This window comes from Scyliorhinus torazame, chromosome 30, assembly GCF_047496885.1.
Source record: "Scyliorhinus torazame isolate Kashiwa2021f chromosome 30, sScyTor2.1, whole genome shotgun sequence".
Lineage (NCBI taxonomy): Eukaryota > Metazoa > Chordata > Chondrichthyes > Carcharhiniformes > Scyliorhinidae > Scyliorhinus > Scyliorhinus torazame.
In genome coordinates this window covers 20,097,945-20,114,712 of record NC_092736.1, presented here as the reverse complement: position 1 = coordinate 20,114,712, position 16,768 = coordinate 20,097,945, and the positions used below count along the sequence as shown (strand labels likewise).

Below are 16,768 nucleotides of genomic sequence, written 5' to 3'. Positions count from 1 at the left end.
GTTGCGGGGGTGGGGGGGTGCAAATGAGACATGCAACACACCGTAGACATTGGCGGGACTGGAAGATACCATTGCCAGTCCATGGCGGGCTGCCGCGGGAAAACACACCGTGCGGGAGAGGGGGGGATATTCTACCCTCACTGCGGAAGGACGATTGTCATCAAGTATTGTCACAGTCGAACAAAGGTGTAAAGCTCCCCTTTGCTGAAGTCATCACTCCTATTGGTTTTCCATGGTCATGTGTTCAAATTGGGACACACAGATTTACTTGGAATGCCAATAGAAACATAGCATTGTTGTTTTCCTCTCTTAACTCCCAATACAATATGCCCGTTGGACACTTAATCATCCCTCAATTATTCATGGAGCTATTTCTCATTCAAACCTTCCTGGGAAATAATCAGGATTGTGGCAGAATCCGCTCCTGCCTCCTCCTTCCCAAAAGAGAGCGAGCGGGTGAAGCAACGGTGCTGCTTTAACCCCCCCCCCTCCCCCCGGGTGGTCTGCGGGGGATTTGTGGGCTGCCAGCAAGGCCGTGGCTTCGGGGGCGTCTCTGCTCCTGTGTGCTGTTGATGCCTCACTTCCTGCTCCTAATGCAGTGAGTCAGCGTAAGTGGCAACAGATGTTGCCTGACTGCAGCCTGACTGCAGCTTGTGCCGGTGGTGCAGATCAGCTTGACTCCGCCGCCTTAGCGATCGCCGCCAGAGAATCTATGGACTGGGCGCGGCAGGCAACTGCTGAACTGGAGAAGTCAGCAAAATCCAGTTTGTAAAGCAGCTGAATGTCTGAATGCAAAATTAACAATATTAAGAGCCCCGCTTATAGTGTGCATTGCTGGCAAGTGAAGCAATATCACTGTCACCTTTTCCCGTCAGATTTAATTGTTTTAACAGAACAATGTTTGCCTTTTTCAATAACTTAAATCCACAGCCCCATTGATGAATGCATTACGTGGCATATACCACTATGGCTGTGAATGTAACCTCTGCATTTGTGATAACACCACGGGAGATCAGTTAGTATTGCTTGTAAAATGTCTTTGATATTAATTAGGCAGCATTTCGCTTTGCTCCACCCCCTCTTAAAAGGCATATGATCCGTCACATTTCTCCCTCTCTTTAGCTTCTTCCTGCCATAATAGACAATTTCACATTTGTCTACGTGATACTCCATTTGGCAGATTGTCGCCCGCTTACTTAACCTATCCATATCTCTTTGTAATCTCCTTATGTGCTCTTCACAATTTACTTTCCCATCTGTCTTTGTGTCTTCAGCAACCATACCATCAGTCCCTTCATCCAAGTCATTATATAAACTGTAAAAAGTTGAGGCACTGATCCCTGTGAAACACAACTTGTCCAATCCTGCCAACCAGAAAAAAAAACATTTATGTGTATTTACTGTTAGCTAGCCAGCCAATCTTAAGGCCATCTCAATGCATTACTCCCTACACCATGAGCCTTTACTTTATGCAAAAAGTCTGTTGTGGCATCTTATCAAATGCCTTTGGGACATCTAAATACAATATACCCATCAGTTCCCCTTCATCCACATCTACAGTACATGTGATTCATTCAAAGAACTCCAATAAATTGGTTAAACATCATTTCCCTTTCACAAAACCATGTTGACTCTGCCTGATTGCCTTGAATTTTTCCGAGTGCCCTATTAGCTAGACAGCCAATCTTAAGGCCATGCCAATGAATTACTCCCTACACCATGCCCTATTGTGAAGTGCCCTATCATGACATCTTGAATCATGGCTTCTAACGTTTTCTGTTAGGAAGATGTTAAGCGAATGGGCCTGTAGTTTCCTGCTTTCTGTGTCCCTCCCTTTTTGAATAAAGGGGTTACATTTGCTATCTTCCAATCGAAGAACTAAAGATGAAGAGGTGCCGACATTGGACTGGGGTGGGCACACTAAGAAGTCTTACAACACCCGGTTAAAGTCCAACAGGTTTGTTTCGAATCACTAGCTTTCGGAGTGCAGCTAGTGATTTGAAACAAACCTGTTGGACTTTAACCTGGTGTTGTAAGACTTCTTACGAAGAACTAAAGGGTATCGATCGAAAATAATGGGTGAAAGGAGTGGAAGTGATGGGAGGTACTTTCTTATTAAACAGAAGGTGGCTGGAGTTTGGAATAAAACTTCTGAGAGGGTGTGGGGGAGGCAGGTTCGATTGAGGTATTCAAAAGGGAATTGGAGTTCTATCTGAAAAGAAAGAATGGGCAAGGATACGGGGATAAGGCAAGGCGAGTGGGACAAGGTAGGGTGCTCTTTCAGAGAGCTAGTGCAAACTCGATGGACCAAATGGCCTCCTTCTGCACTGTGTAGATTCTGCGATGTGGCAACGTGTGAACAATTGGTCTGGGTGTGAATGAGACTTGAACAGGACTCCGAATGAAAGACACTGGGGCAGATTTTCCTGCTTTGGTGCCTAGATTTGTGGGCACGATGAATAGGGTAAAGTCCGAGAGGAAAGACCACCATTCTGAAGGGAGTCCGGATGGTTTTTGTTTCGACGATGAAGGGAAATGTAGTAGATCTCTGTGTATAGGCGTAAGAACCTCCCCACTTGGTTGTTCCCAGGTGATCAGGCAACATACCCAAGGGCAACAACCAGAATCTTGCTGGCCTTTTGAGTTCCTCAGGCTGAGGAAGGACCTCCTTGTCTATTCTGAGTTAGCTGCTATCACAGGAGCAGTGGTGATAATGCTACCATTGGTCAGGCAAAGCTCCCGCTCTCCCACATCGCCCGTCACAATCACTGGACACTCCAAAGCATTGCACGGCCAATTCAGAACTTTGGAAGTGCAATGGGATGTACGAAATGCAGCAGTCTATTTGTGCAGAACAAGATCCCACAGGCAGCACTTCCATAATGGCTAGACTTTTTTTAAGGTATTGACGGTGGGATAGATTTCTGTCAGGTGACCAGGGAAGATTGCCCTGCTCTTCTTCTTAGAAACGGGGCAAGAGATCTTGCACGCTCGCCTGAGAGGGCAGCTAGACCTCGGGGGTTTAATGCCTCATCTGAAAAGCCCCATCTCCATCAGTCCTGTGCACGAGTCTCCAGAGTGGGACTTGCACCTGAGTCAGAAGGTTGTGTGTTGAACGTTCCCAGTTGAAGCATTAGTATGGAGACAGCATTAGGCTCACGGTCAGGTGATTGACACTTGCTGTAAGTTACTGTGCGAATAACTGCCTCATCAAAGGAGTGTCAAGAGGGGCTATTCTCCCAGTAGAGGCAGCGAAACCTCCAGAAGAAAAGATTTTTTTGCTGGGTAAAGGACTATTCTGAAGGTGAAATCAAGTATTTCGAAACTGGCTCATTGGCCTTCAGGGATTGACTCCAATTCCTACGCAAGCCTCAATGTGAAATACTTCCACTGCATCAACCCTGCTAACTTTGTAGCTGCTGCGATAACAACTGCTTATTTGTCTTTTCCACAGGCAGGAAGTTGATTTTTATGGGGAAGTCCTGAATGCAAAGCTGTTGTTGATAGAGGCGAATCACCTGAAGCCCGTTTTCTCACCCTTTGCTCCTGGTCTGTCGCTAGTCCAACGATGTACTCTGCCATCTTGTCTGCGTACTTTGCAGTGCATCTGCTCCTGGGACACTGTAGAGGTAAGACCTCAATCTTGCATCGCAATGGTATCCTGACAGTCAAAGACATACTCCATGTACAATCGATGGTAAATGCAATGTAAATACACAATGGGTTTCCATAGATACGACTCAGCAACAAACAGCCGTGTGATACAAAGTAGGACATTGTAACCTGGCACAGTGAAAGCCCAAACGTTTCTTGAATGTTTCTGTTATTCTGGTACAATGCTTTGGACAACAAAGAAATCTGAGATACACTTACATTGAGTTTGCCTTTGAGCTCATTGACTGCATCTACAGGAAAGAACAAATGTGTAGAACGCGTCATGAACTTTTCTTTAAATTGGATGCTGAAAGATAATGTATGGATCGGGATTTAGAATCATGGAATCCCTACAGTGCAGAAGGAGGCCATTCGGCCCATCGAGTCTACACCATCCTTCCGAAAGAGCTTCCTACCTCGGCCCACATTCCCATCCTATCCCCATAACTCCACCAGGGGTGCTGCATGGTGGGGTGTGGGATGGCGGGGTGGGTGGGTCTCAAATGAACCTTTGCAAACTGGGGTAGCCTTTAAAAATGGTGTCACAATCTTTTTTAAAAAACGCCTTGCTGGCTGCCCTTTGCCGTGAGTCCCTTCCCATTTTTCCCCCATATTCCAAACGATATGACGGAGAAAGCCGTCGCTGGTGCCAACGGCTTCAGCGCTGCTTTTCCCGTCCATTAATGCACTCAGCCAAATGCATGGAAAATTCCACCCTGTATGTTATTTACAGCGCACAGCAGGTTAATTTGTCCCAACAGGACCATGTCAGTGTTTAAGCTCCCCATGAGCCTTCAACCTTTTTCATCTACCCCCAGAAAAATTGCCTTCGGTTTCTTCGTTTCCCATGTGGTGATCTATCTCTGCTTGAATGCTTCGATATATGCATCTATATCTATGCAGTAATGCATAGTGGTACAGTGGTTAGCACTGCTGCCTCACAGCGCCAGGGACCCGGGTTCAATTCCGACCTTGGGTGACCGCATGTGTGGAGCTTGCACGTTCTCCCCGTGTCTGCGTGGGTTTCCTCCGGGTGCTCCGGTTTCCTGCCACAGTCCAAAGATGTGCAGGTTGGCTGGATTAGCCATGATAAAATTACCCTTTAGCGTCCAAAAGATTAGGTGGAGTTATGGGGAAAGGGCAGGGGCGTTGGCCTAGGTACGGTGTTCTTTGCACTGTAAGAAGTCTATGATTCTAAATCCCTCTTGCGAGATCTTCTGCTGACCCCACCCATTGAAGACTGGAGCAGAAATCCCCCCCACCCATTTAGATTTGTATGAATGCATCTTCCCAAGATGCTCACTCCTTCCCACTTCCCAATTGAAGGAGATGTTCGCCAAGCAGATTTTTCTGATTTATTTTTCTTTCACAAGATGTGACCATTGCAGGCAAGGCAATGTTGTCTATCCCTAATTACCCTCGAGAAGATGGTGGCGAACTGTGTTTCACTTCCGATACGGGGTTAACTATCGTTACGGACACAATGCTCAAGGTCGCAAATTATCGTCGAACAATCTCCTTTATTGTACCGTACCAGGTTACCACAAAGGTATCAAACCCCCACCCTAAACGGTATCAAAAGCTTTATTACGCAAAGTATAAAAACTCTTCTTCATATCAAACTTTGTGCTTGGAACTAAAGGCCAACGATTAAGAGGGCGAGGTGATCAGTCTCTCTCGTGGTTGTTCCTGATGTCCCCTCTCAGTTCCAGGCCCAGGGCGTTGCTCCACAATGGTTGGTCTTGCACGTTGTCACTCCTGATGTTCCTTTGTCTCTCCTATGATCCAGATACTGCTGGCACCGGTCGGCCTCTCAGTCACGTGCGCACAGGACAGGCACTCATCAATCACTGTCTTTAGGTCACGATTGCCCAGGCAGTCGTGCTTCTCTCAGGGGCTGGTGTTTCTGAGCACTTCCTCTCACAGGGGCCTGTGTTCAGTCACTGTCCGTTTGAGGCACAGCAACAGCCATGCTGAACAGCTGAAGGGTCATGCTGTTTGGTTTGACCTCTCACGAGGTGACTGCCTAATCAGCTCCTGCACCCATTCCGCAGCTGCACATCCTGCCCTTTGCTGTACATCACTGCAGTTTATCCTGCTCCTTAATTCTTATTCTGATACAGAGTTAGGCCTTTTTAACCATCAGGCTTTGCTGGTGTCTTCACGCATAAAAGCCGTAGTTTTTAAAGTGTCGCGTTTTACGCTGGAATTAAATCTTCTCATCCTCTCCCCGCCCCGTCCTTTTTAAAGCCTCACTATCACCCTCACGTGAGCAGATCAAAACGTTTGATGCAGCAAAGAATAAACAACTCCAAAGGGAGACTTGATAGATTTTGGAATGACGACGGTAGTTCCTGCGTTGCTAAGTTAGAACATCATCGCAAGTTCTGATGTGCTTGTTAGGTGAATTGGACATTCGGAATTCTCCCTCCGTGCACCCGAACAGGCGCCGGAATGTGGCGACGAGGAGATTTTCACAGTAACTTCATTGCAGTGTTAATGTAAGCCTACTTGTGACAATAATAAAGATTATTATTATTATTATTACTGAGAAAATTAGTAGAACCAGAGGCTGGCTGGCGCCCAGGACTTGATGGACTTCATCCAAGGGTCTTAAAAAAAATAGTTGGGAGACCATATGTGTAATGGTTGTAATTCTAGTGTTCAATTCTGGTCGCCACACTACCGGAAGGATGTGGAGGCTTTAGAGAGGGTGCAGAAGAGATTTACCAGGATTTTGCCTGGTATGGAGGGCATTAGCTATGAGGAGCGGTTGAATAAACTCGGTTTGTTCTCACTGGAACGAAGGAGGTTGAGGGGTGACCTGATAGAGGTCTACAAAATTATGAGGGGCATAGACAGAGTGGATAGTCAGAGGCTTTTCCCCTGGGTAGAGGGGTCAATTACTAGGGGGCATAGGTTTAAGGTGTGAGGGGCAAGGTTTAGAGTAGATGTACGAGGCAAGTCTTTTACTCAGAGGGTAGTGGGTGCCTGGAACTCACTACCGGAGGAGGTAGTGGAAGCAGGGACGATAGTGACATTTAAGGGGCATCTTGACGAATACATGAATAGGATGGGAATAGAGGGATACAGACCCAGGAAGTGTAGAAGATTTTGATTTAGACGGCAGCATGGTCGGCACGGGCTTGGAGGGCCGAAGGGCCTGTTCCTGTGCTGTACTTTTCTTTGTTCTTTGTTCTCCAAAACTCCCTAGTTTCTGGACACGTTCCATCAGATTGGAAAATGGTGAATGTAACTCTTCTCTTCAAAAAAGGAAGAAGGCAGAAAGCTGGAAACTATGGGCCAGTTAGCCTCACAATCTGTCAGAAGGAAAATGTTTTAGGGGCAGCAGAGAGGCACATTGGGTACCCCTGCTGCCTCACAGTGCCAGGGTGACTGCCTGTGGGGATTTTGCATGTTCTCCCCGTGTCTGCGGGCCTTTCCTCCAGTTTCATCCCGCAGTCCAAATATGTGCAGGTTAGGTGGATTGGCACTGACAAATTGCTCCTTAAGAGTGTTCAAAGGTTTCGGGGATAGGGTGGGGGAGTAGGCCAAGGTGGGGTTCTCTTTTGGAGGGGTCAGTGTAGACTCAATGGGCCAAATGGCCTCCTTAGGCACTGCAGGGTTTCTTTGGAAGTTAGCGCAGGGCAATCAGGCAAGGTTTTGCGGAAGGGAAATCACTAATTTATTTCAGCTCTTTAAGGAAGTAATGAGTAACATGGATAAAGGTGAACCTGTGGAGGTGATGCCCTCTGATTTCTAAAATATCTTAATGTGCCGCATCGAAGGTTACACATAATAGCTCATGGTGAGGAGGGTGAGATATTAGCATGGATAGAGGATTGGTTCACTAACAGGTAGCAGAGAGTATTGAAAAATAGGTAATTTCATGTTGGCAACTGCAACTACTGGAATGTCAGAGGGATCAGAACTGGGGCCTCAACTATTTACAGAGTACATCAATGATTTGGATCAGAAAGAGTGTAATGCAGCGAAAATGCTAACTTATCCAGTTTGGCAGGAAGAATAGAAATGCAGTTTATTTTTTAAATGGTGAGAGACTGCTGAACTCTGCGGTACAGAGGGATCTGGGTGTCCTGGTACATGAATCACAAAAGGTTAGTTTGCAGGTACAGCAAGTGATTCGAAAGGCAAATACAGTATTGTCCTTTATTGTAAGAGGAATGGAATTTAAAAGGAGGGATGTTTTGCTAGTTATACAGAGCACTGGTTAGACCACTTCTGGGGTAGTCTGTACAATTTGGGTGTCCTGGGGCAGCACGGTAGCACGATGGTTAGCACTGTGGCTTCACAGCGTCAGGATCTCGGGTTCGATTCCTGGCTTGGGTCACTGTCTGTGCGGAGTCTGCACGTTCTCCCCATGTCTGCGTGGGTTTCCTCCGAGTGCTCCGATTTCCTCCCACAGTCCAAAGACGTGCAGGTTAGGTGGATTGGCCATGATAAAAATCGCCCCTTAGTGTCCAGAGATGTGCAGGTTAGGTGGCGTTCCAGGATTACAGGGATAGGGCGGGGGGATTGGGCCTAGGTAGGGTACTCTTTTGGAGTGTTGGTGGAGACTTGATGGGCCAAATGGCTTCTACACTGTTGAAATCAGTTGAGTGAATCTTCTCTGAACTGCTTCATGCTGCAATTGTGTCCTTCCTTCAGTGAGAACATAGAACATACAGTGCAGAAGAAGGCCATTCGGCCCATCGAGTCTGCACCGACCCACTTAAGCCCTCACTTCCACCCTATCCCCATAACCCAATAACCCCTCTTATGTTTCAGTAAGATCACCCCTCATTATTCTGAACTCCAATGGATACAGAACCAATCTGGCCGACCTTTCCTCATAAGGCAACCCTCCTGGGCCGGGGGCGGGATGTCGGAACAGTGGCTAGCACTGCTGCCTCACAGCGCCAGGGACCTGGGTTCAATTCCGGCCTTGGGTGACAGTCTGTGGGAACACCACCACTTGCAAGTTTCCCTTTAAGTCACACACAACCCTGGGCGGGATTCTCTGATCCTGATAGGGCACCATGGTTACCATAGTGGTTAGCACAGTTGCTTCACAGCTCCAGGGTCCCATGTTCGATTCCCGGCTTGGGTCACTGTCTGTGTGGAGTCTGCAAGTCCTCCCCGTGTCTGCGTGGGTTTCCTCCGGGTGCTCTGGTTTCCTCCCACAGTCCAAAGATGTGCAGGTTAGATGGATTGGCCATGCTAAATTGCCCTTAGTGTCCAAAAAAAAGGTTAAGTGGGGGTTACTGGGTTACCGGGATAGGTAGATATGTGAGCGTGAGTGGGGTGCTCTTTGTAGGGGCCGGTGCAGACTAGATGGGCCGGGTGGCCTCCTTCTGCAGTGTAAATCATGTGATCCTGAGGCTAAGTGTTGACGCCGTCGTAAACGGCATCGCGTTTCACGACAGCGTCAACGTGCCCTCAAGAGCAGCGATTCTGACCCCTACAGGGGGCCAGCACGGCACTGGGGCGACCCACGCCGTGCCAGCTGCCGATGCCAGCGTCAGATGGGCGGCGCGGGTCTGCGCATGCGCAGTGGGGCCGGCGCCGGCGGGACTCGGATTTATTGTACGGCCGCTCGGCCCATCCCGGGCGGAGAATCGCCAGGGCGGTGGGGCGCGTAGACTGGCCCCCGACCGGCGCCGCGCCGGCTGCGCTGGTGCCGATTCGCCACTCTCCGGAGAATCGCCGGCGGCGTGCGATTCGCGCCCGGCCCGGCGATTCTCTGACCCGGACTGGGCTGAGAGAATCCCGCCCCCTGACTTGGAAAGATATCGCTGTTCCTTCAGTGTTGCCACCCTGACCGCACTGGGGGCGAAACTGCACAACATGGACTGCACTATTTCATGAAAAGGTGGCTCACCGTGACCTCCTCGAGGGCAAGTTGAGATGGACAATAATGCTGGACTTGCCAGTGATACTCGCAACCAATGAGCGAAATAAAGAAAGTTACAAAAGGCAGGTCGTGCTGATTTATCAGTCAGCTGTTTCATCTGCCCTCCTTTATCCTAGCCAGGAATAAGAACGATGCTGTGGTCTCAATGGTTTTGCGGTGCTTTTTAACTTCAAAATAATTCCCTTGCTGTTATTTCAGCTTGTTATCAATCATCAGGTTCCACTTGCTGCAGTTGTAACATCTCACAACTGTACATTCTCTGACTTCAATCCCTGTTGCCTTTACTTTTGTGACCTTTGCAAAATTTCCAGTTTTTTTTTCGAGACCAAAGTGTATTTATAAAATGAAACATAGTGCAGGGTAAAAAGCTGGGCGAAAGACTATAATTCCAACGGAACAACTCCTAAATTGTCGAGCGTTGTTTCTGTGGTCTGCGACTTTTTGTTGAACCCTTCAATTAAAGCGATTCCTAATGTTGACTTTGGTTGTCTGTAATCTCAGTGGCTTTTAGTCCTTATCCAGGGTATATTTTCCCTTGTTTGCTTGCGATGGTTTTAAGAAAAGGATTAGTGTGAGAACAACGCTAGTTTCCTGTCCTCAGGATCCAGAGCGACTTGAGGAAGATGTTTCCCCAATTGAATTCTAGCCAATTTCAATCGGTTGACTTTTCAACAATGTAAATAATGGATAGATTTAGATTTATTGTCACGTGTACCGAGGGACAGTGAAAAGTATTGTTCTGCTTCCAGTCCAGGCAGATCGTTCCTAACATTAAAAAATGGAACATAATCTGCAATGAAGTTACTGTGAAAAGCCCCTAGTCGCCACATTCCGGCGCCTGTTCGGGTACACAGAGGGAGAATTCAGTATGTCCAATTCACCTAAGAAGCATGTGCGGGATTCTCTGTTCCTGAGGCTAAGTGTTGACGCCGTCGGAATCAGCAATTCTTGCCCCGACAGGGGGTCAGCATGGCACTGGAGTGACCCACGCCGCTCCGGCTGCTGATCCTGGCGTCAACTGGGCGCCGCGGGGACCGCGCCGGCGCCAACGCGCACATGCACAGTGGCTCCCTTCTCCGCACCGGCCCCGACACAACATGGCCCCGCGGGCCAGGCCACAACGGAGACCCACCCCGGGGTCGGAGGCCGCCCCCAGACCCTACCACGCCGTGGTCCTGCCGGCTAGGAGCAGGTTAGAACGGCGCTGGCAGGACTCGGGAGTTTTGTTACGTCCCGGCGTCGGGGATGCGTGGCGCGATTCTGAGAGAATCCCACCCTGGGCTGAGAGAATCCCGCTCCACGTCTTTTGCGACTTGTGGGAGGAAACCCCCGCAGACACGGGGAGAACGTGCAAACTCCACACAGACAGTGACCCAAGCCGGGAATCAAACCTGGAACCCTGGTGCTGTGAAGCAACAATGCTACCGTGCCGCCCATACAATAAATACATGAGGATACAGAATGAAAATACAGAAACATAGATAGCGGGTGAAGTATATGGTATATAGTGCTACTCTGTAGCGAAGATGTGTAGAAAGACTAGTTCAGTCCATAAGAGGGTAATTCAGGAGTCTGGATACAACAGGAAAGAAGCTGTTTTTAAATCTATTGGTGCATGTTCTCAAACTTTTGTATCTCCTGCCCGATGGAAGAGGTTGGAAGAGAGAATAACCCGGGTGGGAGTGATCTTTGATTATGCTGCCCACTTTCCCCAGGCAGTGGGAGATGTAGACAGTCAATGGATGGGAGGCGGGTTCGCGTGATGGACTGGGCTGTGTTCACCACTCTCTGTACATAGAACATAGAACATAGAAAATACAGCACAGAACAGGCCCTTCGGCCCACGATGTTGTGCCGAACCTTTGTCCTAGATTAATCATTTAATTTACAGTGCAGAAGGAGGCCATTCGGCCCTTTGAGTCTGCACCGGCTCCTGGAAAGAGCACCCTACCCAAACTCAACACCTCCACCCAACACCAAGGGCAATTTTGGACATTAAGGGCAATTTATCATTGGCCAATTCACCTAACCTGCACATCTTTGGACTGTGGGAGGAAACCGGAGCACCCGGAGGAAACCCACGCAGACACGGGGAGGACGTGCAGACTCCGCACAGACAGTGACCCAAGCCGGAATCGAACCTGGGACCCTGGAGCTGTGAAGCAATTGTGCTATCCACAATGCTACCGTGCTGCCCTTAAGAACAAATAAATCTACACTATATCATTTAACCGTAATCCATGTACCTATCCAATAGCTGCTTGAAGGTCCCTAATGTTTCCGACTCAACTACTTCCACAGGCAGTGCATTCCATGCCCCCACTACTCTCTGGGTAAAGAACCTACCTCTGATATCCCTCCTATATCTTCCACCTTTCACCTTAAATTTATATCCCCTTGTAATGGTTTGTTCCACCCGGGGAAAAAGTCTCTGACTGTCTACTCTATCTATTCCCCTGATCATCTTATAAACCTCTATCAAGTCGCCCCTCATCCTTCTCCGTTCTAATGAGAAAAGGCCTAGCACCCTCAACCTTTCCTCGGAAGACCTACTCTCCATTCCAGGCAACATCCTGGTAAATCTTCTTTGCACCTTTTCCAAAGCTTCCACATCCTTCCTAAAATGAGCCGACCAGAACTGTACACAGTACTCCAAATGTGGCCTTACCAAAGTTTTATACAGTTGCATCATCACCTCACGGCTCTTAAATTCAATCCCTCTGTTAATGAACGCGAGCACACCATAGGCCTTCTTCACAGCTCTATCCACTTGAGTGGCAACTTTCAAAGATGTATGAACATCGGCCCCAAGATCTCTCTGCTCCTCCACATTGCCAAGAACTCTACCGTTAACCCTGTATTCCGCATTCATATTTGTCCTTCCAAAATGGACAACCTCACACTTTTCAGGGTTAAACTCCATCTGCCACTTCTCAGCCCAGCTCTGCATCCTATCTATGTCTCTTTGCAGCCGACAACAGCCCTCCTCACTATCCACAACTCCACCAATCTTCGTATCGTCTGCAAATTTACTGACCCACCCTTCAACTCCCTCATCCAAGTCATTAATGAAAATCACAAACAGCAGAGGACCCAGAACTGACCCCTGCGGTACGCCACTGGTAACTGGGATCCAAGCTGAATATTTACCATCCACCACCACTCTCTGACTTCTATCGGTTAGCCAATTCGTTATCCAACTGGCCAAATTTCCCACTATCCCATGCCTCCTTACTTTCTGCATAAGCCTACCATGGGGAACCTTATCAAATGCCTTACTAAAATCCATGTACACTACATCCACTGCTTTACCTTCATCCACATGCTTGGTCACCTCCTCAAAGAATTCAATAAGACTTGTAAGGCAAGACCTACCCCTCACAAATCCGTGCTGACTATCCCTAATCAAGCAGTGTCTTTCCAGATGCTCAGAAATCCTATCCTTCAGTACCCTTTCCATTACTTTGCCTACCACCGAAGTAAGACTAACTGGCCTGTAATTCCCAGGGTTATCCCTAGTCCCTTTTTTGAACAGGGGCACAACATTCACCACTCTCCAATCCCCTGGTACCACCCCTGTTGACAGTGAGGACGAAAAGATCATTGCCAACGGCTCTGCAATTTCATATCTTGCTTCCCATAGAATCCTTGGATATATCCCGTCAGGCCCGGGGGACTTGTCTATCCTCAGCCCAACACATCTTCCTTCCTAACAAGTATTTCCTCGAGCTTACCAATCTGTTTCACACTGTCCTCTCCAACAATACCGCCCCTCTCATTTGTAAATACAGAAGAAAAGTACTCGTTCAAGACCTCTCCTATCTCTTCAGACTCCATACACAATCTCCCGCTACTGTCCTTGATCGGACCTACCCTCGCTCTAGTCATTCTCATATTTCTCACATATGTGTAAAAGGCCTTGGGGTTTTCCTTGATCCTACCCGCCATAGATTGTTCATGCCCTCTCTTAGCTCTCCTAATCCCTTTCTTCAGTTCCCTCCTGGCTATCTTGTATCCCTCCAATGCCCTGTCTGAACCTTGTTTCCTAAGCCTTACATAAGTCTCCTTTTTCCTCTTAACAAGACATTCAACCTCTCTTGTCAACCATGGTTCCCTCACTTGACCATCTCTTCCCTGCCTGACAGGGACATACATATCAAGGACACGTAGCACCTGTTCCTTGAACAAGTTCCACATTTCACTTGTGTCCTTCCCTGCCAGCCTATGTTCCCAACTTATGCACTTCAATTCTTGTCTGACAACATCGTATTTACCCTTCCCCCAATTGTAAACCTTGCCCTGTTGCACGTACCTATCCCTCTCCATTACTAAAGTGAAAGTCACAGAATTGCGGTCACTATCTCCAAAATGCTCCCCCACTAACAAATCTATCACTTGCCCTGGTTCATTACCCAGTACTAAATCCAATATTGCCCCTCCTCTGGTCGGACAATCTACATACTGTGTTAGAAAAGCTTCCTGGGGACACTGCACAAACACCACCCCATCCAAACTATTTGATCTAAAGAGTTTCCACTCAATATTTGGGAAGTTAAAGTCGCCCATGACTACTACCCTATGACTTCTGCACCTTTCCAAAATCTGTTTCCCAATCTGTTCCTCCACATCTCTGTAGTTTCTTACGGTCTTGGGCCGAGCAGTTGCCATACCAGGCTGTGATGCTGCCAGATCGGCTGCTTTCTATGGTACATCAATAAAAATTGCAAAGAGTCGTTGTGGACATGCCGAATTTCCTTAGTTTCCTGAGGAATCTTAGGCGATGTTGTGCTTTCTTGGTCGTAGCGTCGGTGTGGGTGGACCAGAACAGATTGGTGGTGATGTGCACATCTAGGAATTTGAAGATGTCAACCATCTCCATCGCGACACCATTGATACAGACAGGGGTGTACAAGATATAATGGGATGAAATGGATAACTCTTTTAAAGAGGAAGCGCTGGGGTGATGGGCTGGGGAAGGGATAATACATAACAGAAAATGATGGGTTGGAGAGCAACCTCTCCACCCTGTGCCCTGGCGTGGCGGGGGGACCTGTTGGAATTCTTGACTCTTGAGAAGGTTATGTTTGAACTGATGGGAAGGATGGAGGAGTTCTACAATTCATGGGCATTATTCATCATGCATGTTCAAGAACTGGATAACATCGAACATTAGTTGGGGGGGGGGGGGTGGGGGTGGGGGTTGGGGGGAGGGGGGCTGTGTGTGTTAATGGCGACTTTGGGTGATTCCTGATTCCTTTTTTGTCATTTGTTTATGTGAACATGCGGGCTAATGTTTGGGGTTTGGTGGGAGGATGGGATCGTTATTGATATGGGGATTGACATATTTATTACTGATTATTGTTTATTGTTGGTGGGTGTAAATTTGGGAGAAAATGTGAGAAAGGAGGAGAATTTAAAAAAAGAGAAGAAAATACACAGCTAGATTTTCTCCTGGAATCCTTTATGTTTAAGGAAAACACTAGAATTTCAGATCTGTAAATAACCAAGAAAAAGCTTAATAAAGCAATTGGAAAACCAACCCTTGCAAATGTCTCAGTTTTGTCTCCCACTTGCAATTATGGGAAAACATTGATTGTGGAGACACCCACAACTATTTCACCAGAGGCTGAATTGCTACCCACTTGTGTCTCATCACAACGACTAACGGGTATGGAGGGATTTCCTTATGAGGAGAGGTTGAGTAGGTTGGGCCTGTACTCATTGGAGTTTAGAAGAATGAGAGGCGACCTTATTGAGACATATTGGATTCTCGGGGGGCTTGACAGGGTCGATGCTGAGAGGTTATTTCCCCTCGTGGGAGAGTCTAGGACTAGAGGGCGTAATCTCAGAGTCAGGGGTCGCCCATTTATGACCGAGATGAGGAGGCATTTCTTCTCTCAGAGGGTAATGAATCTGTGGATTCTTGACTGCTGAGGGCTGTAGAGGATGGGTCATTAAATGTATTCAAGGCCGAGAGGGACAGATTTTTAATAAGTGAGGGAGTCAAGGGTTTTGGGAATAAGGCGGGAAGATGGACCTGAGGATTATCACATCAGATCAGTCATGATCTCATTGAATGGCGGAGAAGACTTCATGGGCCGAATGGCCTACATCTGCGCCTACGCCTTATGGTGATACTATCACTCCGGTATTGCCATGTGGCTGATGTATCCTGGCTGGGATGGCCACAATTAATCTGTGCTTGTCCTGAAATAATCTTTCCTCACATTTGTCCTTGACCCCGTGGCTCTCTACAACTTTCGCTCCTGTTCCGCATTATTGTCTGTCGGATTTCGAGGGAGACAATTCCCCCCCACCCCACCCACTCACCTTTCATCAAATATCCCCCAGAATTCTTGCCTCCTCTCTTGCGGGTTGTATTGAGGGCCTGATTCCAGGGGCATTCTCTGGTGTCTCATTTCCACACCTGCGAGTCCAGATGCTGGCTATTCCGCGACAGAGTCCATCATGTTCTTCCTTGACATTGAGGCAGCTGCCAGGCGGGGCTCTCTGGAGATCGGACGATGAGTGTGAAATCCGACTGTCCACATCATCCCTCTTCACTGAGGCCAATTTGAGACGACTGCTGCCGTTGCTAAGGCGTGCTCATCGCCGCGGATCCAGGATTGAAGCTGGGACCTCCCTGTGGCTGAGTCGCACACGTGTGTGAAGTGCACATTTGCCCACAATGTTGGTCAGGAGAATTCGGAACAGCAGAAGGGAGGAAATGAATGTGGAGAAGAAAAGGCATAACATACACACATTGAAAGTAGCGATGGTCGACATCTACTTTGAACAGTTGGGAACAGATGGTCTCGCACAAATACATCCCATAGAATCCCTACAGTGCAGAAGGAGGCCATTTGGCCCATCGAGCCTGCACTGACCCTCTGAACAAGTACCCTACTTAGGCCAATTCCCACACCCTATCCACGTAACCCACCTGGGGACAATTTATCACGGTCAATCCACCTAACCTGCACATCTTTGGACTGTGGGTGGAAACCGGAGCACCCGGAGGAAACCCACGCAGACACGGGGGAGAACGTGAAAACTCCACGCAGACAGTGACCCGAGGTTGGAACCAAACTTGGGTCCTGGGGGCGGTGAGGCAGCAGTGAGGCTAATCACTGAGCCACCGTGCTGCCTCAAGTCGTGAGGTTTGACTTGCTCTCTATTTCCACACCTTTTGGCTGTGTT

The 16,768-nt window shown here is 48.1% G+C and overlaps 1 protein-coding gene across 9 annotated transcripts in view; it reads left to right on the top strand.

Moving 5' to 3' along the window:
* The window catches only part of LOC140404410 (CD276 antigen-like), a 370,294-nt gene that overhangs the window by 71,133 nt on the left and 282,393 nt on the right, over positions 1-16,768 (top strand). For all 9 annotated transcript variants that reach the window (XM_072492913.1, XM_072492914.1, XM_072492911.1 and 6 more), the window contains exon 2: positions 3,455-3,629. In XM_072492913.1, the coding sequence (XP_072349014.1) occupies positions 3,569-3,629 (61 nt within the window). In that variant the 5' untranslated portion in view covers positions 3,455-3,568. The remainder of the gene's footprint in view (positions 1-3,454; positions 3,630-16,768) is intronic.